We start from the raw sequence: 23,694 nt of genomic DNA, 5'->3' as shown, positions 1-23,694 counted from the left end.
AGCCGCTTGCCTCGGTGTGGTTTCTTTGTGCCATGTACTACGTGTGAATGTATTCTTGCCGCGGTCTTTTTCTCGTGATGTGTGTGTGTTGATTTCTTCTCCCCGCCACATCCTAGCACAGCGCTGAGCGCACAGTAGGGGCTCGGAGCACACTCACTGATGTTCTGGTGGCAGTGAGTAGTGAGGCGGGTGGCGCTGCAGGCTGCACTCTGATGACTTCGTCCAGGGCAGTGGCTGCACACACTGTCATTCTGTTCCAAACTGCAAAGTACTGGTCCCATCTGTGTTCTCTGTGGACTCAGGTTCCCCTGAGTCACTCCACAGCTCCCGCTGTTCTCGTGGTTGCCAGTCTTACTGTTAACTTGGTGTTAAGTCACCAGGATGACCTAGTGAAAACACAGACTTTGGAAAACCTTGCCTACGTGTATTACAGGCAGGTACTAGATTTTTTAAAACAAGAAAAAAGACAAGTGGCAGGTCTTTTGGCTTCAAGACCAGGGATGCCGGAAGCATTGGCCTCCTGGAGAAGAGGTGGTGCCACCCGCTGAGCGTAGGAAAGCCCGTCTTCGTCCTGTTGCAGTCTAGCCAAAGTAGTCACGGGGGCTCAGTCCTTGCAGTGAGCCTTGCTGCTATGAAATGAAACTCGAAGAAGCAAGGGGTTTGGTTGGGCCGGTTCCTCCCCGCCCCCCACCAGAGGCCCTCTGTCACCTCATTTAGATTTAAGTGGTTGAAACTGGTGTCCCCAGAAAATAGGTAGACAGACTCCGCTGGTTGTCTTCAAGTTCCGGTCCCTTTTTGCTCTTCCTCTCCTCCTGTCTTCAAAACATGTGGCTGATGGGAAGCCGTTTCCAGGAGTTCTTTGATCACCTCCGAACTAAACACAAACAGAGAGAGAGAAAATGCTGAAGCATAAAAATAAACCTCGCGTTGCAGGGAGGTGGCCTGTGTGCTGTCAGCACCGCCGCTCGCTGGGAGAGCAGGAGAGGGGAGCAAGTGGAGCCCCGTCCGGAGCACGCCTGTTGTGACGCCTGGCTTCAGCTGTGCTTCACGGGCACAGGCTCTCAGACTCTCCTTCCCTCTGTGGGGGGCTTGTGACCCGGGGCTGGTCGTTTGGGGGATTCTTAGTCTGGGAGCTGAGCTTTCTGTTCACTTTTCCAAATGGCTCTCCTGGCCTGGAGGCTTGGCAGTGGTGAAAGCAATCAGCAAGATGCCTGTTTGTCGCCCAGCCAGCAGCAGCAGCGGCGGCGGCAGTAACGGGCAAGTGTGGAGAGGGGTTCGGCTTCCAGCCTTCACCTGTGGCTGGCTAGAGCTCTCTGTACCGCCTGGCAGCGGGCCCGCGCGGCTTCGGGCCTGCCCCGCCTCTGGGCCTGGGGAGCCCTGGGAGAGGGCTCCTGAGAGAACACAGGGGCCTTTCGCTGCCCACCCAACTTCTGCTGCGGTGGGCGAGGGAGGGCGACATTGCTGTCGTTCCCCTTTGGGGTGAGCGACATTGTTGTTCTCTTGGGTAGTTCTGGGAAGGGGGGTTAGGATGTCTGGGGAAAGAGAGGAAATCCAGCGTATCGGATCCTGCAAAGAATAGCTGAGCCACTCCAAACACACGCACCCCTTGGATCCCAGGGTTGGTTCCGCTTGAGTGTTTCGCTGGGCGACGTGGGCTTAGTGTCCTCTAGTAGGGAGCTCGGTTAGCTCCGTTCACTCCAGGCCCTGCAGGTTGTACAGCACTGTGTCCCGGGTGCGGGCTCTGCCCTCTGCCCTCTGCCCTCTGCCCTCTGCCCTCAGGGGTGTGGGTAAACATCAGGCGTAGATTCTCGTTTTCTGCTTGGCCCTAGAAATAGGAATGGGGTGTTAGAGCAAGGGCTTTAGGAGTCCCTACAGTTCATAGAATGGTCATATAACCTTTGAACCCAGTGAAGGGAACTACTAGTAAATTCTCATCATTTCTCTCTAATCTATGCATTTGGGGAAGTCACTGGACAGATGGATACAGGCAGTCACTGTACCGTGGCCTGCCTCACGTTAAAATCAACTTGCGAAGGGATGACAATCTTTCCAATGGTGACCAGAGATGGGGCCTGCATTTTTTTTTTTTTTCGGGGTAAATGTCCTAAGTAGAGTTGACGCCTGTGATGTAGGAGAAGATTGAGAATTTGTTGGCCTGGAGTTTCACGTGGTTAGATCTGAGTCCAGAGCTGCTCAGATGAGACTACCCTGTTCGGACAGAACCACCCCGCTCTCAGCAGGCATTTGGCCAGAACTAACCCGTACCCCAGGAACGCTTTCCCGCTGAGCACTTAGCCACCTGGCTGGCCTTTCTCTCCTCCCAGGAGCCTCCATGACTTTCCTACATATATATTATGTCGACTTTGAATGAATATTTTATGCCTAAAGTGCAGCCAAGCCTCAGACTTCGTGGCCCATTATCGACAAGCAGGGTGGGGGCTGGGTGCCACCTTTGGCCTGCTGATTGGGTCTCTGCTAAATGGACTCCCCCAGCAGCACTTCGAAGCCCATTAATGGATTGGGATGAAGTAACCTCAGCAGATGGAGAGGGCGAGGAGGGTGGTTGTCCTTCCTTCCCTGAGACTGCCTGCGCAGGCTTTCCGGTAGTGACCAGGTCCGGCCCCGAGTCCCTCTGCTGGGTTAAGCTGTAGACCGTGGCTACCAGGCCTCTGCTTTGACAGGAGGTGTGGAAAGGGTTTCATTTTCTCTCAGCTGTGGTGGTGCCGCCAGGCTCGCCACTTTCCTGTCAAAGCAGAAATCGAGAGGGATGTGGACAGGGTGGGTGGAGTTGAAACACGGCCCTTCCTCCTCCAGCGGAAGTTCGGCAAAGTGACAAACCAGTTAGGTGGCTGAGTTTTCTTCTCTTGGTGGGAGATTCCAGTTTTTGTGCATTTTGCACTTGAAGCTTGGATTCCCCAGGCTTTCTCCCAGCCCTCGTCAAACACGAGTGAGTCACGGAAGCGCTAATCTGTGCATTTCCCCTTCTGTCTCAGGGAGGCCCTGGGAGGGTGGGCCTTTCTAAACTTTGTGTGGGGGGTGGCCCAGAGTTCCCACTCTGGGCCTAACCCCACGCCAGCTCTGAGAGGCCCAGCTCTGGGGACAGAGCCTCCCTGCCCCACCACGACCCACGACATGTCATTGTGTCTCTTAGATTCCGGATGGCACGTCCAGTTCTGAAACAGCGCCAGGAGGGAGTCTGGCCACTGGGTTTCCAGTTCTCTCTCAGAGAAGGAGGGATCCCAGTTCCCTTTTCTCGCCCACTGGACCTGCCCCTCCTTTTGGGGGAATAAATAGGCTAGATCCTTTGGTCCGAATTGTCCGTTTTTCTCCAGTGTTTGAAATCTCTTGGTTCCTGTGGGGAATTCTTTCTGTCTTTGGGTTGACACTCATTTCCCCCTACTTCCGTGTATTCCTTTTTCTGCAGCACGTGATTAATTTTAGACTGAAAACCTGTGTAATCACAAGGCTTGGTAGGAGAGGGTGAAACGGACACCGATATTGGTGGCTGGGTGAACCCCGTGGGACAATGGGGCTGGGGGAGGAGAGCGGAGGGGCGTGTTCAATGGCTGGCTCCAAGCCATCTTTTTCTTTTTAACATGGGGAAGGCGGAGCGGACCAGAGGCTTCTCTGTGGAACCAGTCAGGCTGGTTTGGAGCGGCCTCGGCCTATTTTCCTCCGCTCTTTGGGAGGCTGGCAGTGCAAAGGTCTGCCCCCTCTGGGGCTCTGCTCGTGGAGGGTGAGTTTGGAGGGTGATGTCTGCAGACACCCCTCTCCCCCTAATAATGAGTGGGTCTGTGCGTGGGGCCTCTCCGCGTGAGTGGGCTCGTCTTGCACACCTTCCACTGGAAGCTCGGGGACAGCTCCTCCTCTGGGGCCCTCTTGGCAATCCACAGGTTGGCAGAAGGCCCTCAGCCTGGCCCGGAAGGAGGGAGGGGGTCTGTGATTGGCTCCCCGTTTGTAGATCTGGAAGGGAATCTGGACTCCCGACTCCTCCCCCTGGCTGTCGTGACCTGGCTGGCTGCTAGAGGCAGTGGGACCCCGGGTCTCCTGGCTCAGGGCAGCGGGACTCTGTCCAGGCCTGCTGGGGAAGAGGAAAGGAGAGAACAGTTTTTGGTCTTTGGCAGCAGTTGCTTCAGACAAGGGGAACAGTTTGAGTTTGTCCCTAATCAAGGTACCTGTGGGAAGGTGGGGGCCATCAGTGAGCACCTTGAACAGCAGTGGGGAAAGGGCGCAGCAGGGTAGTTTTCCCAGCTTCCTACTACCCAGAAAGCACCTGAGCCTGACAGTTCGGTAATAAAAGAGTGAGGCTACCTGCAGACAGCTCCAGCCTGTGCCCTTGACCTCGGGACGGGCTGCTCCTGTTGCAACTGCAGTGATCTACTTGCTGCTTTTCCCAAGCAGCATTTTGCTGAGGTTTCAGTTTTGGTTACTGTCCTGTAAGCAGGGTAGCCCCCTTTTCCCTCCATCTTCTTTACCCTCGAGGGCGGGCTGGCCTTCCCTTACCCCGCCACTTCCCCGTCCCCCCTCCCCAGATGGCCGTCATTTGACTATTTTTGCATGTAGTATTGGAAGTACTTATGGTCGTTTCTCTGTTTTTTGCCCACAAGAGTTTGAATTCCTGGTTCTCCAGTCACAGGCAGTGGGACCCTAGGCCCTCTTGGTCTGTCAGAGCTTCTCACTGAGTTGAGCTTATGGCAGAGCTGAAAGGAGATCCCAGCACTTTGGGCTTCGGTCAGTGGTTTTGTTGTGGTTACAGCAGGCTCTGCAGCTTCGTCTCTGTGTTGGGGGACCTTGGTTCAGCCTCTCCTGTGACCTTGGGCTTCCTTCATCACTCTCAGCCCGTTTGCTCGTCTGTGAAAAAGGAGTGATAATGGTACCCGTCTTATAGGTGTAGTTGTTTTAGGCATCAAAAGAGTTAACGAATATCAAGCACTTAGAACAGTGCTTGGCAGGATGTAATTATGAGCAACTTAGTGGGTTTTCTCTGAGTGTCACCCAGCTCCAGGTTGGTGTTAAGTGATATATGTTGGAATTTCTCTGGAATTAATGTGAAAGAATATTGGCCTCCTCCAGCTATTGGAGTCCCAAAGGTGCTTTTTCTACCATTTTTAAAAATTTGTTTATTTTTGTGTTATTGTTATTTACCAATCAGCTACTGAAAGAAAATAGAATGCTGTTGGAAGGGTTTATCTTCCTTTAAGAGCACTTTTTTTTTTAAGATTTTTTATTTTTAGAGAGAGGGGAAGGGAGGGAGAAAGAGAGGGAGAGAAACATCAATGTGTGGTTGCCTCTTGTGCGCCCCCACTGGGGACCTGTCCTGCAACCCAAGCATGTGCCCTGACTGGGAACTGAACCAGCGACTCTTTGGTTTGTAAGCCAGTGCTCAATCCACTGAGCCATACCAGCCAGGGCAAGAGCACTTTTTTTAAAAGTTCGTTTATTTCCAAGTGTCAGTGTCAGTCAGTTTTAGTGACTGGAGCACACACACACTACCCTCCGCACTTCTGTGTTGTGAGTGTTGTCGGTGGCGGTGGGCGTGCAGCCTTGCCAGTGGCTGCAAAGCCAAACCCAAAGTCCCAGCGCATCAGCTTTTCTGAGTTTCAAAGGAAGCCCCACCAAGTGTGGGGATTTCTTCCATCGAGTTTCTTTCTTCAAGTGCAGGATTTACCCTTTGGCAAAAGGAAAAGACTCCCTGTTTCTCTTAAAGACCACTTGGGAACTGAGCAGCTAATGACTTTAGGTTCCTCTGTCGCCAGCAGAGGGGCCCTCAAGGGCAGGCTCTCCATTACCGCTGTCGGCTCCCCTGGCACGAGAAGGGAGCCTCCCCTTTGTGACGCCTGGAAGGGTCACAGCCATTTCTCAGCTGCTCCTGCAAATGTGTGGACTTTGAATCCCGGGGCGCGATTTTGGTCTCAGAGGTTGATTCCTTGTTTATCTTCATCTCTTGTCACCTCTAGAGCCTGATGCCTCCTCAGAACGGCAAGTAAGTTGCTTGGTTTTTCTCACATTGCAACTGTGGCCAGGGAAAAGGTAACAGTGTCGCCGCAGAGCTCATCAGGGATCCTCCTTTCACTGCGTTTTCCTCTTCCTTTTGGCCCCTCTGCCAGTCTGTCTCACTTCCTTTTTTTCCTGTTGGTTGTCTTTGAACTCTGCTCCTTCGTTATCACTGTCCATCTTGGCGTTTCAGCTCCATGTCCCACTCGGCCTCCCCTGTGTCTGTGCCTCTCCTGTGGCGCGGCTCCGGAGAGGAATTCCGATAGTCTGAGATCTCCTTGATGCCTAGAACCCAGGTCCACCCAGTCCTTCGTTTCTCCTGTTCCTCTGATTTCTGTAAAGTTAGGATTCACTGCTGTAAAGTTTTTTTTTCCTTTTTATGTCTCTGGAGCTACCATCCTCAGTAAAGCCAGGCTTGGCAACCCGACAGCTTATTAGGGACGGCATCCCAGTTTCCCTGGTGACAGGGTCTGAGCCGTTTCCTCTGGCCTACCTGGAATGCCATAACTCTAAACCCTGCCTTGGAAGAAATATGAGGGAGCACTTGTTAATTTTGGTAGTGCAGTACTGAACTTGGTTCTCAAGATGTGGTCTGGGGAACCTAGGGGTGGTACGTGGAATCATAACTATTTTCAGCAGAACAGTGCAATGTTTGCTTTGTTTTTTTTCCTCCTCTCTCATTCTGTTACCAGTGTATAGTGGAGTTTTCCAGAGGCTGAAAGTTGTGTGTTGGCGTCATCACTCTTGGCTGATGAATGCATGTTTCTGTATTCTTGTGTTTTCTAGAACTTTAAGGTATGCTTTAAGGTCTAAATATGGAAGTGTTCAGCGATGAACTCAGTTTGTCCTCAGCACCTCTGCCGTGCTCTTACTAGCTTTCTTCGGTTGTGTCTGCTGTAATCTCTGTAAACCTCGTTGTTGTTCAGTAAGTCGTTGTTTTGAAATGCCAGCGTTTTCCCAGCACCTTCGAGGAAACTCAACAATCAGTAAGTACACCTTGTAAAACTTGGAAAAACTTTTGGGGAAACTTCTAATTTTTAAAATTTTATTTACAACTTGTTTTAGCACTTAATTCTATTTTATTCTGAAATAGAAGAAAATTTATAATATTTCTCTTACATTTAAGGATGGATTGTTGGCTTAAAAAAGGGAGATTAGAAGACTGGCTTTCTCTGCATAGCTGCAGGCTTTGTTTCCCGAAGGGATGGATCAGCAAGTGGAAGGGGGATCTGCTCCAGAGAAACGGGCCAAAACTGTGAATAAGAAATGCAAAACAATAAATAAAAGGGATGAAATCACAATGCAAGTTTTCTTTTTCTCAGCTTTATAGATATTAATAATGAACCTTATTGTGTCTTGCGCAAGAAAACATTTTTGTGTAGTATTACAGTGCCGGTTAAGTTGCAGCATTATTTCAAGACCCATCATTCAGAGTTTAAAGAAGAAGGAATTGAATATTTTAACTGTACACACCATGAGCTCTTACAAAGCCAAAATTCGTTCCGGCGTTTCAACCTAGAATTGAAAAAGTCACTGAAGCTTCTTACAGGATAAGTGATCACATTGCTGCTTTGGCTGGGAAACTGCACCCCGGTAGCCGAGAGACCGGTGAAGCCTTGAACAGCTGACATTCCTGAATGCGCACTGAACAGAAGTTAGTAAAATTCAGGTCAGTGTCATTTCGTATGTTACCATGACTTGTCGAATTAAGGATTTGGTGGCAAAGATGAAGATTGAGTTAATATTTTGTTTACAGACTTTAACTTTGACCTTACAAATAAGTACATTTATAGACGTGGCGCAACTTGTATCAGCACTACCCTTCAAAAATATTTTTATATGAATGCGCAGCAGCAGACACAAGTGGCGATAAGTACGCGAAGGGCTGAGGAACTTTTTGACTCGACGGTTCTCGCGGAACAACTCCATTCGCGCTCGCCCCGCTGGTGCGGTGGCGCTGAGCTCGGACAGGCGACAACACGCTGCTGGTGGTCGGAGTCGAGGACTTAGTTCCTGCCACACAGACGTGGTTTAAAAAACCGAAAAGCCATTTTCACTTAATATCCTGGATAAAGCACAAAAGCTCGTTTATTTTTATGAAATCTCGACCCTCTAGCAAATGTTTCTTTAATATTCCGAGTGAGAAACGCGAAGCAGTCACGGAGCGCCGCTGCTGAGTGCCGCGGCCCGACGACGACAGGCTGGATGGAGCGAGTGCGCATGTGCGCCGGGCCGGCCGGCTGCGCGGGTGGTCTCCCGGGAAGGAGCAGCGGAGGGGCAGACCGTGCTCGCTCGCGCCTGAGTGTTCCGTGGACCTTTTCTTGCAGTTGAACAAAGTGAGTCTGTCACCACTGCCAGTGATAAAATTCAAGTGTTCAAGCAAAAATCAAAATTTTGGAAAATCCGTATTTGTCTAAGACGTTTTTGATGAGATCAGTGGTAAAATTAATGAAATGTGATTTTTTGATGTTGTGTGAAATACCAACATTTGGAAAATTCTGCATGAATCTGAAGGAATATTTTCCAGATTGCCAGTGGGTAAAAGAGCCGTTCAGAGTGCAAGATGACCAGTGGATTTTAATGTAAAAAGCACGTAAAAGGTTCGTGGGTAAAATTTCAGATTGCAACTGGCTTTCAAAAGCTACCGCTTGCTGAGTTTTGGTCTAGTATCAGAGAAGAAAGTCCCGGTATCTCACGGCTAGGGAACTCCGCGTTTCAACACTGGGCCTGTGTGAAGTGAGATTTTCTTTAGATCTTTGGACCAAAACAATGTATCAAAACACACTGAATGCAGAATCGGATATGAGAAGTCGGCTCTCGTCCGCCATCCAGCCATTAAACAGATGTACAAGAGTGTAAAACTGTGCAACCCTTGTTGTGAATTCCATTTTGCCCTAGATAATACAGTTTCTGCATTAAGAACAGGTTATTTGTGTAAACATATAATAGATTTATTGATATTTTGAACGAATTAATAAAAATTTTTAAAAATTATCAGTGTCTGTTTCTAATACACTAATGCTTGATAGTTATACCTACATAACATAAACAAAAGATTTTTGCAGTCCTCAATAGTTCATTGTTTTATTTTTATTTTTTAATTCTAGAGTGAGGGGAAGGGAGATAGAGAGGGAGAGAAATGTTGATTGGCTGCCTTTCATATGTGCCCACACTGGGACCAAACCTGCACGTGCCCTGCCCAGGAGTTGAGTCCGGGGACCTTTTGATTTGCAGGATGACATCCAACCAACTGAGCCACACCAGCCAGGGGCTCAGTAGTTTTTTTAAGAGTGTAAAGAGTTCTTGAGATCAAAAAGTGAGAAAGCCTCTGTTACAGACAAAACTTGAGTTGCTGGTCCCTCTAGGGTTGGCTACTTGTGGTGGCTTCACAAAGAGCTCTAGTTTGGAATTCCCCGCCTCTATATAATCTTTGCCTAGGCCCGAGAGACTTTGACCCAAAGTAATTTCCTCCTTTTAACACATACAGCATTGACCTTAAGAGGTGATTGTTTTTGTTGCTTTATCCATGGTTGGTTTGTTTCTTTTCTTCCTCCCATTTATTTGTTTTATTGTTTGTTTGTTTTAGAGAGGGGGAGGGGGAGAGAGAAATGAGATTTGTTATTCCACTTATTTATGCATTCTTTGGTTGATTCTGATATGTGCCCTGACTGGGGATTGAACCTGCAACCTTGGTGTATCAGGACTGACAGTCTAACCAACTGACCTATGGACTAGGGCTTCCCCCCTCGTTTTTGTTTGTTCCTGATTTTTCTTTAATTTTATCTTTCTCTTTATTCTTTTTAAAATTTTTTTCCTCTGTTCAATTTCCCTTTTCTTGTTTCTTTAGTTTGTTAATATTTGGTTTTTGGTCTAGCATTGTGTTTTTGATTGCATTATAAGATCACTTTGTCAAGTAGACTTCCTTTGGTATGTGTGAAGTTGTGGTTTGGAGGAAATACGGTTTTTTCATTAAAAATAAGTAACTTAGGTTTACATGTAATGGAGTTATTAATGTTCTTTTAAATGAATGGATACATATTTAATTTTTTCATATTAATTTCTAGTTATTAAGTAATTGATAGATATCATCCCTATAAACAAAATCTTTTTGGGGACTCAGTCATTTTTAATAGTACATATGGTTTCTGAAACCAAAAAGTTAAGAGCCATGGTTGTGGACAAAGCTGCAATTAATTCTCCCTGGCTTTGGTTGGTCAATTTCTTGGTAATTTCATAAAAAATCATTTTGCAATTCCCAGCCCCAGCCAGTGCCGGCTGGGCCTCAGGAAGCCACTCGCTACCTTGGCTCGCCAGAGTCAGAGTTGGGGAAGCCGCTTCTCGGGGCCGGGAGGGACTTTGACCCACGCTGGCTCAGGTCTTCCTTTGAGTACGGATGGAGCATTGGCCTTGTGAGGGTTCTTTTTAATGGCTAGTTTTTATTTTTTAAATTTTGAGATAATTTTAAACTTGGAAGAGTTGCAGAAATGGTTGAAAGAATTCCTGTACATTCTCCACCCTCCTGTACATTCTCCACCCAGTCCCCCCCGTGTTGACATCTTAGCTCATCACAGAGCACGTATCAAAACTAAGAGCTGACCTCGGTGTGCCTCTCTTGACCAAGTACAGAACTCATTGAGGTCCATCAGGCTTTCCACTGACGTGCTTTCTCTGGTCCTACGTCCCGCCCAGGGTCCCACGTCGCCCTTAGTAGTTGTTCCTTCGTGGTCTCCGCAAATCTGTGACCGGTTCCTGGTCTTCCCATGTCTCTCTGGACACTGACAGTCAAGAGGAATACTGGTCAGTCACTTTGTTGAACGTTACTCAACGACGGTAGTCTGAAATTTCCTCACGGCCTTGTGCTTAATTCCCTTTTGTTCATTGTAAAGTGCACATAACACAGTTTGCATTTTAATAATTTTTAAGTGTATAGTCCAGTGGCGTTAAGTACACTCACCATGTTATGTAACCATCATTAGATGGTTAGATAACCATCTAATAACCAACTAGAACTCTCATCATTCCAAACAAAAGCTCTGCATCAGTTAACAGTCCCTACCGCCCCCTGCCCCCAGCCTCTGGTAGCCTGTCTTCCCGCTTTGTGCACGAGTTTTCCCTCTGCAGACCTCTGATGTGAGTGGGATCATGCAGCACTCGTCTTGTGTTGGGTTCGGTTCACTGAGCATAATGTTTTCAAGGCTCATCCATGTTGTAGCTTTAATTCCATTTTATTGCCTTTTAAATTTTTTTTTAAGATTTTATTTTTAGAGAGAGGGGAGGGAAGGAGATTGAGAAACATCAATGTGTGTTTGCCTCTTTCATACCACCCCCCGGGGACATGCCTGGCCCACAACCCAGGCATGTGCCCTCACTGGGAGTTGAACCTGTGACCCTTTGGTTTGCAGGCTCACACTCAATCCATTGGGCTATACCAGCCAGGGCTAATTCCATTTTAAAAGTTAACTTGAATTTTATTATGATGATATGTATTAAGTTGATATGTTGGAAAATAATTAAGACGTGTAGTTGTAATGGATTTAGTAATATTATTTTAAATGAATTAATAGTTTAACATTTTTTCAGTTTTAATTATAATACAGTAGCTATAACCCACATAAAGAAGCTATTTGAGGTCCTTATAATTAAGAGTGTAAGGGTTTTCAGACAGAAGTGTGAGAATTGCTTCTGTAGACAAGCGTGGGGTTGATATCCCTGTCCTCGATTGGTTGGTTCCTGGCTATGACCTCATAATGAGCCTTTGTTTTGCAATTCCCAGAGTCTTGGCCGGGCTGCAGGAAGGCACTTGCTGCTCTGGTTTGCAGTCGTTCCAGCTGAGGAAGCTGGTTCTCGGTGACCTGAGGGACTTTGACCAAAGTTGGCTTGTTTCCTCCTCCTCATACAGAGCATTGGCCTTCTATTTTTTATTTTTTTTTATTCCATTAAAAAGATCATTTGGCTTACTTGGATTTCATTATGACAGTAGATTTTTTTAAAGCTTATGAGTTGGCTATTGGTCATTTCCAAATTTGAAAACTGCAAAGCTTGCTTAGTCTCTAACCTTGAAAAACCTTGGTGCCCACAGTAGCCGAAGGCTGACGGGCTGCAGTCACTCACCAAGGCCGGAACGCCCAGCAGTCTGCTCTCTGGGCGGTTACACAGCCTGCACACTGGTTCTCATTCCTTCCGCATGTAACTCTTCGCTAGCCCTGTTTCTTCGTGCCTCCCAGTCCCACCCTTCTGGAGGTACACATTGTTCTCTCCTGTAAGAGGTGAGCAGATTTGGGGGGGTGTGTACAGCACGTGAGCTTCATCTTTGTTTGATGAGGCTCGAAGAGACAGATAAAACTGCACTGGATATATAATTCTAAGCGCCCTTGTCATTCTCAACCTTGTTCTTTTGTTTATGCTCATCCTCTGATTTTAGTAGCATCTCTGACTTAACAGCTCCCTTTTGTACCTTTAATAGTAGACCTTCGGGCCCCTCCAGTAGTCACTTGGACCAGCTTTAAGCAGATCTTTATAAACCGAACTCATTTGCTCAGAATCACTTCTCATAAGAATAAATGAAAACAAACAAAAAACCCCTGGCTAGTATGACTCGGTTGGGCATCATCCAATAAAGTGAAAGGTCACCGGCTCAGTTCCTGGTCAGGGCACATGCCTAGGTTGTGGGTTTGATCCTGATTATTGAAGCGATCCTGATTATCAAGCAATCATTGTTTCTCTTTTACACCAATATTTCTCTCTTTTCCTTCCCCTCTCTCTTAAAAAACAAACAAACAAACAAAAAACAAAAACAACTTTAATTAGGTGCTTAGCATATATATTCTCTGGCTGGTGTGGCTCAGTGGACTGAGTGCTAACCTGTGAACTGAAGGGTCTGCCAGTTCAATTCCCAGTTAGTCACATACCTGGGTTGCAGGCAGGGTCCCTGGTGAGGGGGTGCGTGAGAGGCAGCCACACACTGATGTTTCTCTCCCTCTCTTTCATCCTCCTTTCTCCTTTTTCTAGAAATAAATAAAATCTTTTTTTAAAAAAGTACTTATATCGAGTGTGGGCTGCGAACCAAAGAGTCGCAGGTTCGATTCCCAGTCAGGGAACATGCGTGGGTTGCAGGCCACGGCCCCCAGCAACCGCACATTGATGTTTCTCTCTCTCTCTCTCTCTTTCTCCCTGCCTTCCCTCTCTAAAAAATAAATAAATAAAAGCTTTTAAAAAAAAAAGCTTTTTAAAAAAAGTACTTATATCAACTTGAATCTACCATATAGACTTGTGAAGAACATAGCCTTATTTCCCATCACTTAGCAAGTCCCGTAATCCTGTGCCTTTTACACAAAGCATATTTCTTTTCAGATTCACATGTGGCTTTCATTTCAATTCCAAATTTGAACTTAATGTGCTTTTTTCTCTCTCTAGCGGCTGTCTGTATGGAAGATAGCCTTTTGCTTTCAAAGGGGATTTGTTCGCTCTGTGAGCTAGGGCAGTGACTCAGTAACAGTGCCTCCTGGTTGGCCTTACATTCCGCACGTTGTCGGGAAACTCTCAAAGGGAGTGGACTGACTGTTTGAAGGGGACACAGCGCCCCAACCCATTCTCTTTCACGGGGCGTGGTATACCTGGAGGCTTGTGTCTGTAGCTACAGACACAATAGCCAGCGCGTTTATCAAGCACTTATTTTGTCCCAGGCTCTTGTTTGGCTGTTTTACACTTATTAACTCATTTAATCTTTGTGAGATAGTAGGTCTCACTGTCCCCCCCACCTTACAGGTGAGGACACAGGGCCCAGAAGTGTCGAGTGACTTGTGGAAGGTGATGGACCCAAGTGGCCTGACAGATGTGTTGGTGCGTGTGTGTCAGTGTCGGAAGGGTTAGCTTCCAGTCAGTGTTGTGTAAAACCCATCTCTCAAGTTGGCTTTAGAGTCTGGCGGGGACTCCTCTGTTTCTTTCTTGTCCTTTTGAAGATTTTATCTGTTTATTTTTAGAGACAAGGGAAGGGAGGGAGAAAGAGAAGGAGAGAAGCTCCTTCCATGCTTCTTGCATGCTCCCACCCAGGGCCCTGGCCTGCAACCCAGGCATGTGCCCTGATGGGGAATCGAACCAGCGACCTCTTGGTGAGCCACACCAGTCAGGGTGCCTGACTGTGTCTTTCTGCCTTTGGTGTCCTGTTACCCAAGCGGCACAGGTGGTGGAGATACAGTGGATGCTGCTCTCAGGCTTACCTCCTGGTGTTGATTGTGCCATACAAGAGCTGTGGGAAACTCAAAAAACAAACACACAAACTTACTTAATCCTGGCTTCTTATTCTCCTCTTTATCTCTTTGCATCTTCTGGAATTTCCAGAACCCCTTTAGAAAAACCAGAGTCTTGAGACCTAAAATTGGTAACCAACAACCAAGTACCCCACAGCCTAAGACAGTTTGGATTCCTGGATTTGATTGTCCTGTGCTGTGGCCGCCATGAAGTGCTGGGATTCTAGAACTATTTTTTTTATATATATATAAGCACTCTTCCTGTCCTCCCCACAAAAAGAAAAAAGTTAAGTGCTTTTGCACGTGGATCTTCACTGTGTACGTTTGACCTTGTGAAACTAATACTCCATCTTTGCAGCAGCCCTCTATGTGCCCCTTACACACGCAGCGGCCGGAGCTCTTCGCCAGGGGCCATGGCTCCCTGCACCGCCGCTGGCAGCGCCGGGCCTCTGTGCAGGTTTGGGACCTGCCAGCTCGGTCCTGATGCCGAGCTCTGGCTGTCTTGCTGTGTCTCTTTATCCCGTTGCGTGTGTAACGTGCCACCAGTTCCCGCTTGCTTTCGTCTGGTCTTTCTTTTGGTCTACTTCGCTCTCCCGAAGCTAGTCCCCGTAACTACGCGTGTGGTGGGCCCCCTAAACATCCGTGGTTGCTTCTCAGTGAAGACGATCACTGTGTGCCTCTGTGGAATTTCAGTTAACGTGAGTGTGTGAGTTCGTGGTTTGATTTACTTGCTTGTCTCATCCTGGCAGTAGTGCCTTTTCTTTTCTCCTATTAGAGGGTTTCCGCTTAACGCCCCTCCGCTGCCCTAGCAGAAAAAGAGAGGGAGTTCGACTGTATCGTTGTGTTTGTGTTCCAACCCCATTCATTTCTCCAAGATCTCAGCTATATGCCACTTCTAAATTACTTTAGAACCTGTCTTTTTGTTAAAGTGGGAAAGCCAAGGTCTACATAAATTACTTTGACAAGCACAGCTTCCTCATGAGCGATTCTCCCGCTTCCCATCTCGGCACATTTTACTCTCAACAGAGGTAGCTGCCGGTCACACAGGTATTCTTCAGTGATGCGGGCCACTGCCTCCTCGGAGAGTGCACGGCAGCGTTTTCTTGCTAATGAAAAGGCTCTCATAATAGGTTAGGTCCGCAGGGGCTCTGCCCTTCTGTACTTGTATTCCCAGGGAGAAAAATCTCTACCTTAATTACCACATCAGCTGGCAGAGAGGTGTGGCTGCTAATTGATTCGATGACAGTCTTTCACATCGGTGTGGAACTGTTGGGGCTGTTTCCTTTTTTTAAATAAACAAATAGATTTGAGCTGGATAAATTTATTTTGGAGAGATGAAGATCTGTATAAGGATTTCCCTTTGTTAGTCTTATGTCTTTTTTTTTAAAGATTTTATTTATTTACTTTTAGAGTAGGGAAGGAGAAATAGAGGGAAACATTGATATGTGAGAGAAACCTCCATCGGTTGCCTCTTGCACACCCCCAGCTGGGGGCCCGGCCCATAACCAGGCACGTAGGCACGTACCCTGACCAGGAAATGGAACCAGTGACCTTTCGGTTCACAGGCTGGTGCTCAACCCACTGAGCCACCCCAGCTAGGGCAGTCTCGTGTCTTTAGCGCCATTTCTGTGTCCTTACTTTCTGCTTGGTAGTAAGAAGCACTCAGCTAGCTTTTGTTGCCATGTGGTGTGGGCGATGAATGACGTGGGCACCGTTCTTGTCCTCCCTGGCACCTCTCATGTGCACCCTCTCGGGTTGGCAGCGCCAGATTCCTGTGCTTCGCTTGGTGTTCATCCCCTCCTTCTTTCCACCTCAGAATGGTTGGACCCTATTCTGAATTATGTTTTTCAGATAGTGTTTAAAAGCAAACACCCTGCCTTTCTTAAAACCACAGAAACTGCTTGTGAAACAGCCGATAGGGCGAGCTGCCAACTCCACAGTTAAAGCCAGTCCCTAATGACAAGATGTCAGACACGGGCGTTAAACCTTCGTTCCGACTGTGGCGCGAGGATTTTCCTCGGCGGTGAATGTTTGGGTGCCGGGCTCCCGGTGTCACGTTCAGCGTTCAGAGTGCTTACATTATAAAATTCTTCGCGGTGAGAGTCTTGTAAAGCTGATCTGCTGTCGACTGTACAGGAAAGATTTTAAACAAACCAATTCCCATTCCCTCTTGCCTACTTTTTTTTTTTTTTTTTTTTTAATTTCAGGATGTGGTTTCCTTTTGAGGTGATATTTGGATCAAGTGTCTCATCAGCTTTTCCCGTTTTTAAGATAGGTGTGCCTTTGAAATTGTTTATTTTCCCAATGGGGAACAACTTGGGCCTTAATCTTTAATCCCTGGGCTCTGAATTAACTGATTTTTTATTTTACGGTGGCATAGAATCGTCTCTGTCTAGGGAACTTTGTGTCTTTCCAAGTACTTCCAGGAATGAGCATTCCAGAAGAGCTCTGACATTGCTGGTGGCCTGACGGGTAAGGGCACCGCTTGGACACTGGTGTCGGTGTGCCCTGGGCTACCACACTGATTGAATGAGAATTAAGGGAGGTGATCGGGCTTGACAGCCAACAGTTGGGAAATAAAAGGAAAACGATGCAAATGTGCCTCCCTTGCCACGGGCAGCACTGAGATCTGGTGGTTCGGGATGCAGAGTCTCGGGCGTTCCTTCCACATCGTCCCGCTTCTCTTCTGTTGCTGGGGGCTCTTTCTGACTTCATTTCTGTGACCTAAGTCCCGAGCAACTTTTCTGGCTGTGTTTATGCTCTTTCCACGTCACCTCTGCTTGCATATCAGGCCTGTCCCCAGCTTCCAGATTGGGATGTGACGCGGAAGGCTGACGATCTGTTCTTCGGTGTGTGCCCCTGGGTGTCAGCATTGCGCGGCTCCCACCAGGGTCGACGCAGCGGGAGGGCATTCCGTTCGCGGAGCCCCAGGGTTTGGATGGAGCCAGGCAGCACTCCTGGTCCCAGCCAGGGGTGAGACTTGGGCTCTTCCTTCAGATCTCTCAGCCCATAGTTCCTCTGAAAGATAACAAAGGCCACAGACTTCTAGCAAATAGGAGCTATAGGTAGGCTGTAACCTTAGCTCCTGGATTTGGTCCCTATCGGACCGTGTGGTTTGTGCTCATATCTCCTGCTAGATAATCAGCTCTTTTGAAGACTGGGCTGTATTTTATCCTTCTCTGTATCCTCTCCTTCCCCCGAGTCTTCAGAGTGCTTTGTGTATGGTTCTCTCTCAATGAAATAATTGGGAATTAAGAAAAAATTGTAACATGGGCATTATTCTCCACTTGAAATCACCCTTGGGAAAGTGTGTCTGTATTGATATGTAAATCAGACATTTGTTTTTGGCCATATAAGTTACAAGGCGTAATCAGTGTCTTAGTAGGTACAACAATGACTAAAAGGAACAACTTTTTCAGGATGAGAGGGTGGGGTGGGGGGAGGTTTCCACCGCGACTGGAGTGCGCCGAGAACTCAGAGGAAGGCACGGGGGAGAAGGCACCGCTGAGGGAACCCTTGCCTGGCTTTTGGAAGTAGGGACCAGAGCCATAGAGCCGAGCCCGCCTGGTTTTGCCGAGTCCTGTTCTTGCGCTGACCCACAGCGCTTCTGGTGGCTGCTTCTACTTAAGTTGGCCTCCTCCTCCCCTCTTTCACAACGGGGTGAGAGAGGCCCACGGAGTGCTGGGGTTTGGGCCGGAGCTGGAGAGAGCACGTGGTCGGTATCAAACGGCTGGAGTTGTTCAGAGCGGAAGAAAAGCTCAGGAGGAGCCCGGGACAGAAAAGCCGAGTTCACGGCACCCCAGCCCCTGCTGATGGTGAGGACCCAGATGTGTCTTTGAGCATCTCAGGGGAGACCCGGGACTGCGTTTGCAGATAAGACAAGAGTGAGAAAGATGACGGTTCTCTTTTTCTCAATTCCCTGGTCTTTGTGACTCAGGCTGGGAACGCTCCGCCTGACTTTTGAATCTCCTGGTTTTGAACCAGTGTGGAAGGCACCAGCTGTGTAGGGTGGTGGCAAAAGGACCTGTTGGACTGGTCTGCTTGGAGGCGCCTCCCCTGCCCGCCACTCGGGGCAGGGAGACTGAAACTGCTGCTGCCGGGCTGCGCCAAGTCAGATTCTCCTCCTGGCTTACCTCCCCGTGGCGGGCAGGCCCAGCTCCCCACCCAGAGCCCTCGGAGGAGCCAGCCTGATGGGGGAACCATGCTGCCGGTGGGGCAGGTGCTAGGTGTGCCACAGACCCTAGTAGGTGCTGCACCTACTCAGAACAGCTTGGACTGAGGCTACGGCGTCTTGGGGCCTGCTGGTAATGGCTGTGTCATGGTGCCTTTCCCTGAGTCCTGTGGCCTCCTGCGTTCATAGTACACAGAGAGCTAGGAAGGGTGAGGAGCTTATAAGCTGTGGGTAGATGATGAACTCTACAGAGGGGAAGGATCCTTTCCTAGGGGACACTGGGCTCAGGAGTGTAATGTTGCTAAGTCGTAGCTGTCACGTAGGTTAATTTTAATTTTTCAGCCCCAGGCAGAAGAGATTTTCCAGTGTGCGAGCCTGGTGTCTAAGGCATGTTGGAGGAGATTTACCTGTGGGGCCAGACTTGTTGGCAGGTTGACCTGATACCAGCCAAGGTCAGGATGTGGTCTTCAGGACATGCAGACCATGGCCACTTCCTGCTCTGGTCTCAGGGGCAGAGCTGAAAGGCTTGTGAGCTCAGTTGCACCCAGAGTGCTCACATCCCCGCAGGACAGGCCCTCAGAGCTCGTCCCCAGCCCCTCGTTTCACAAGTGGAGAAACACAGGTCCCAAGAGGGTGCCTGACTTGCTCAGGGTTATGTAACTCGTTTGGGAGGAGCTGGATCTAGAATCACCCCCTCTTGGGGACTTTGGCACCGTACCCCAAGTGCTCCCACTCGGAGGCATTCCTGTTGCTTAGAAGACCTGTGCTGGAGACCCGCAGACGTCACGGCAGAAGGGAGCCTGGGGAGGGACAAGTGGAAGAGCAGCATGCCCCAGCTCCGCACGCCGGAGATGAGTTCCGAAATCCCGCTGTGCCAGAAGGCCCTGGGGAGCAACAGACTTAAAGCAGTGGGAGCTGCATTCTAGCTCTGACCCGAGTTGGAGGAGGGGTCACAGGGAGCAGAGCTGTTTGTTCTAAGAGCTCTTAGGTGAGTTGTCACAAGAAAAAGCAGGAAGACCCTGACCCTGACTTTCCCTCATGAATTAGGAAAGCCTTTCTTCAAATGGGTACCAGGCATTGACACCACTAGCCACACGAGACAGGAAGTGGGGAAGGGGGTCATCCTCTGAGCCTGTGGCCCCAGGCATCTAGGCTCTCCACAGCAGGTGCTGGCCCCTGGCCCTGCAGAATCAGATTCTGTTAGGTACCAGGCATAGCGGGCACCTAGATGACTTAAGATGACTTAAGTCCTAGAAATTTTCCTTGGGCTTCTCTCAGTCTTGTGTAATGCTGAACAAGGCCATTCAGCAAACAGTGAAGTCCTAGTGTAAGAAGGGCTGACTTGCAGACACCTGGGGACACATGTCAGGGGCCCTGCGCAATCAGAGGGGTGGAACAGGGAAAGCTTCCTGCAGGAAGTGGTATCTGAGCTGAGGCGAGCCAGGAAGGGGAGTGAGAGCGGATGCAGCAGGGAAAGCGTTCCGGGCAGTGGGAGGCCATAGCAAAGGCCTGGGGGTCTAAGAGAACCTTCTCCATTTGGGGACAGGTGGTGGGAGCCCAAGAGTGAGACCCTGGGAAGGGACAAGGGCGAAGCTGTAGCTGCAGGCAGGGAGAGGAAGCCAGCCAGCTCATAATGCAGCTACAGGAAAAACCCAGGAGCCATGTGGGTGTGAAAATCCATTTTACACGTCTGTGTATATACACGTGCATAGACATGTACTTACATGTGTGTACACATCTACACAGAGAGATACGTAAATCATGTATGTGCACGTTTAAGTGGTGCTTTGAATATGAAGCCATCACTTCCTGTTCCCAGGGCTGGGTGCCCTGCGGAGATGACTGTGGGTGCCTTCCCCCTACCCCCAAACCATGTCGTAGTGCACCAGTGGCAGACACAAGGGCCGCGGGCCGAATCCGGGCCTGCACCTCGTTTCATCCGGCCCAGCACCTCGTTTCTACCTGGCAGCAGCGCCGAGCTCTTGCTTAACAGTTCAGGAGTAGTTACATTTCCACAGACCTAAAATTACATTTGGCCCTTTGAAGGCAACTGCAAAGCTTATGTGGCCCCCGGTGAAAATGAGTTTGACACCCCTGCTGTAGAGTAAAGGGGACTGGGTGTGGGTTGGGTGGAGAGGAGGCTGTTCTAGGTGTCTGTCCGGGCAGGGGGACTGGTTTTCATTTTGGAGCAGGGCTGGCTGAGAACATCGTGGGGCTCCTTTGGGCCCTGGGGGTCCGGAACAGTTTCCCTCTTCTCAAGGGTGGAGTGACTCATAGCCCAGTGCTGCCACAGGTCGTTTGGGCAGGCTTTTCAGAGGCCCAGGTAACGCTTGGCTAGAAAGAGGAAGTACCTGGTGGCCACCCCCCCCGCCTTTCTGGCACTAAACAGCACCTCTCTGTGGCAGCCTTGGGCTCTGCTCTGACGCAGGAGGCTCTCTCCCCTCCCCTGGGGAGGGGCCATCCTCTGTGGCTGTGGAAATGAGCCTAAGGCTGGCGAGTGGACTGTTTGCCTCGGGCAGAGAGACACAGCATTTCACTTCTGACTGCACTTGGACGTTGCCCTGTAGACAGCTGGGCTGGCCCCTCTCCCGCCAGGGAGAGTTTCGTTCCCATGCTAGTCCGGCTTTTACAGTTTCCCTCCTGCCTTTCCCCAGAGACCGGTACCTGGCCCCCCTTCCGTTATGTTCTAGCCCCAATAGGAGAACCCCTGGGAGATCTTGGCAGGAGACCAGCCCACTCTACCTGGGTTGGTTCCCCGCCTTTCCCAGCGTGTTTGATGTGCATGTTCCCCAGAGTTCCTATGCAGCTGGCAGTGCCCAGAGACTGGAGCTCTCCTGAACCAGGAGCCCAGCTGCTTCCCTCCCTGGTTTTAGGGGTGGGGCTTGAAAACAGAGACTCATAATCTCCCTTCCTCCTCCTCCCCGCCCCCCAACACTGCCAGGCAAACTGGAGTGACTGGCTCCGAGCCTGAGAGCCGGACTCGGCCTGCCTCAGCCCGCCTCACTGCTCTGCATGACAGCAGCGATCTGGAGGAAGATTAATGGGCGTGTGAGTATGTGAGCTCGGGAGCACGTTGCGTTTCGGCCTGCGCCTCTGTGGCTGGTGTGGACTTACTCTGGTGTTAGGGAGACCAGGGCCCTTCAGGGAGATGGTGGCCCCGCCAGGTGTGTGTGTGTGTGTGTGTGTGTGTGTGTGTCTGCCCAAGGCCACCTTGTTCTCCAACGTGTAGAGAATGGAAAGCGCTTCTAAACACCCCTGCGCTTCGCAGGAGCTTGGGTGGTCAGGGAGTTTATTCTCGGAATCTTCAGCACACGGTCCCTTTCCCCCAAGCCAGTTGCTTTACTTCCTAAGTTGAACTAACTACCTTCAGCTTTCTTAGGAAGGTTAGGAAAGTGGTGGCTGTTTCTTTGCTCGAAAGGGGATGTCGGAGATGGGAGCACAGGTGGCCAGCGGGGGTGTCATGTTCTCCTCTGGCTGGCTGGAGGGGGGGCACCACCCTCGCCCTCTTCTGCTGACCTCTGCAGCCAGCTTCGGGAACTCCCAGCCCACATGGAGACGTCCTCTTGCTGCTATGCTTTGGGTGCCTAAGGCGCAGAGCAGCCCAAGCTTGCTGAGACGGGAGGGTTGGTTATTTAGGGGCTGCGACAAACAGTTTTGCAGAGGGGCAGTGGAGACGGAGACAGAGTCCGGTTTTGCAGAGCCAGGGGCCAGCATCTGCTGGGGAGAGCCTAGACTGCCTGGAGCCTCGGGCTCAGGTGCTGACCGTCTTCCCCTTGTCCTGTGTCTTGTGGCCAGTGGTGTCGTCGTCAGGTTGACCATCCGATTAGGGAGAACACCCTCACCGCATTGTCCCTGGTCCCCCTGCTGCCCGAGCCCCTCTGCCCTGGAACAGCACCTACTTCGTCTCCCAGTTCTGACTTTCATCAAGGCGAGACATGGCCGTAGAAGTTCTGTTCTAGTAGTTGGACTCTGGAGAACAGAGTGCTTTCTTTATCCAAACGTTCCCTTGAAAAACGCCCTCTTTCCTAAGCTCTACACCCTGTTTCTTGGTGGGCCACGTAGGCTTTGCGTGGGTGTTAGTTTCGTTTGGGGCTCCTTCTGGGGTCCTGTGTCGCTCATCCCTGTGGTCCGCCCCGCCCCCTCACAAACCCGAACCTTTCTCACAGAGAACACTGGAAAAACTGAGCAGTGCCTCAAGGTCACTGGGTCCTACGTGGTATTTGGCATAGTTAGCTGGTTCGGTGTTGAGTGAGAGATTTCTGCTTTATATTTGAGCAAAGATTCTTGGCGTGGGCCTCTGTGCTTTGTTCCCAGCGCTTGCCCCGTGTACAGGGTTTGCCCCTTTCCCTCCCCTGACAGGTTGTTTTAATCCTCCTGCCTATAAACAAGTACAGCAGAATGTGTCGGCCGGCTCGCATGACCTTGGTTATCTCTTCCTGGAGTAACCAGCATCAACTTCAGATACCACAGTCACTTGATGTGCCGGAGCTGTCAGTCAGGGCAGCAAGCCGGAGATGCCAGGGGGAAGCCGGGGCCTTCCGAGGGAGGGAGATGTGAGCGTGACCCTTAGTGAGAACCAGGTAGAAAGGTCAGCTCCCGTGGACAGGAGTGAGAAGGAGACATTGTCATTCCTGCTGCCTTTTACCCCTGCATTCCTACCGCTGGCATCCCATTTATCTTTCTGCCGTCCGTCACATCCTGTCTGCCGGGGCCCAGGACGTGCAGCTGTTTTGGGAAGCTGCCCCTGAGACAGATGCATGCTAGTGCGTGGGATGCAAAACCCAACACCAAAAATCCCGTCTCCCCAAATGGTGGTCTGGTAGTGTTGTACATCGTGAAGGACAGCTGGGGGTGGGAGCCTCGCTGCCACCGAGGGCTGCTGAGTCTCCAGCCGGAGACACGCAGGAGCTGGAGGCGCAGCTCAGCGCCCGTGCCCCGCCCCTGCCCCAAACACACACAGGTTTCCCTCCTCTCAGAATGGGAGAGGTAGCGCTCTTCAATGCACAGCAGCCAGGGGCTCTAGCCACACACTGTGCGTGTGTGTTCTAAGTGCTAGTCACTTTCCCCACTGTGGCTGTTGATGTCCAAAGTTGCCAGGTCCATCTATCCAGAAAACCTTGGCACGATCACCAGTGTTGTGCATCTCAGGAGCCATGTTGTATGCTCTGGGTTTCCCTAGGGTGGGGGGTGCATGTTTAAAGTGCTGTAACCAGGGGAGAGTGGCGGGCTCTTATGGAGGGGATAAAACAGTTGAGCTGCTGGAGACTTTTCTGCAAGACCCCC

General features: G+C 49.9%; 1 protein-coding gene across 6 annotated transcripts in view; it reads left to right on the top strand.

Moving 5' to 3' along the window:
* The window catches only part of MARK2 (microtubule affinity regulating kinase 2), a 54,976-nt gene that overhangs the window by 2,613 nt on the left and 28,669 nt on the right, over positions 1-23,694 (top strand). Inside the window, exon 1 of one of the 6 annotated variants that reach the window (XM_045854794.1) lies at positions 3,634-3,736. The exons of 4 other annotated variants lie outside the window; for them this stretch is intronic. Coding sequence is in view for 1 of the 2 variants with exons in the window: in XM_045854791.1 (XP_045710747.1) it covers positions 21,424-21,459 (36 nt within the window). In the remaining variant the exon portion in view is untranslated. Of the gene's footprint in view, positions 1-3,633; positions 3,737-21,352; positions 21,460-23,694 lie in introns of those variants that run through there. One more of the 6 variants, XM_045854791.1, reaches the window with a different exon arrangement.

This window comes from Phyllostomus hastatus, unplaced genomic scaffold, assembly GCF_019186645.2.
Source record: "Phyllostomus hastatus isolate PE091 unplaced genomic scaffold, TTU_PhHast_1.1 phas_scaffold_11, whole genome shotgun sequence".
Classification (NCBI taxonomy): Eukaryota; Metazoa; Chordata; class Mammalia; order Chiroptera; family Phyllostomidae; genus Phyllostomus; species Phyllostomus hastatus.
The sequence above is the reverse complement of the archived record's forward strand: the minus strand, read 5'-3'. Positions and strand labels throughout refer to the sequence as shown.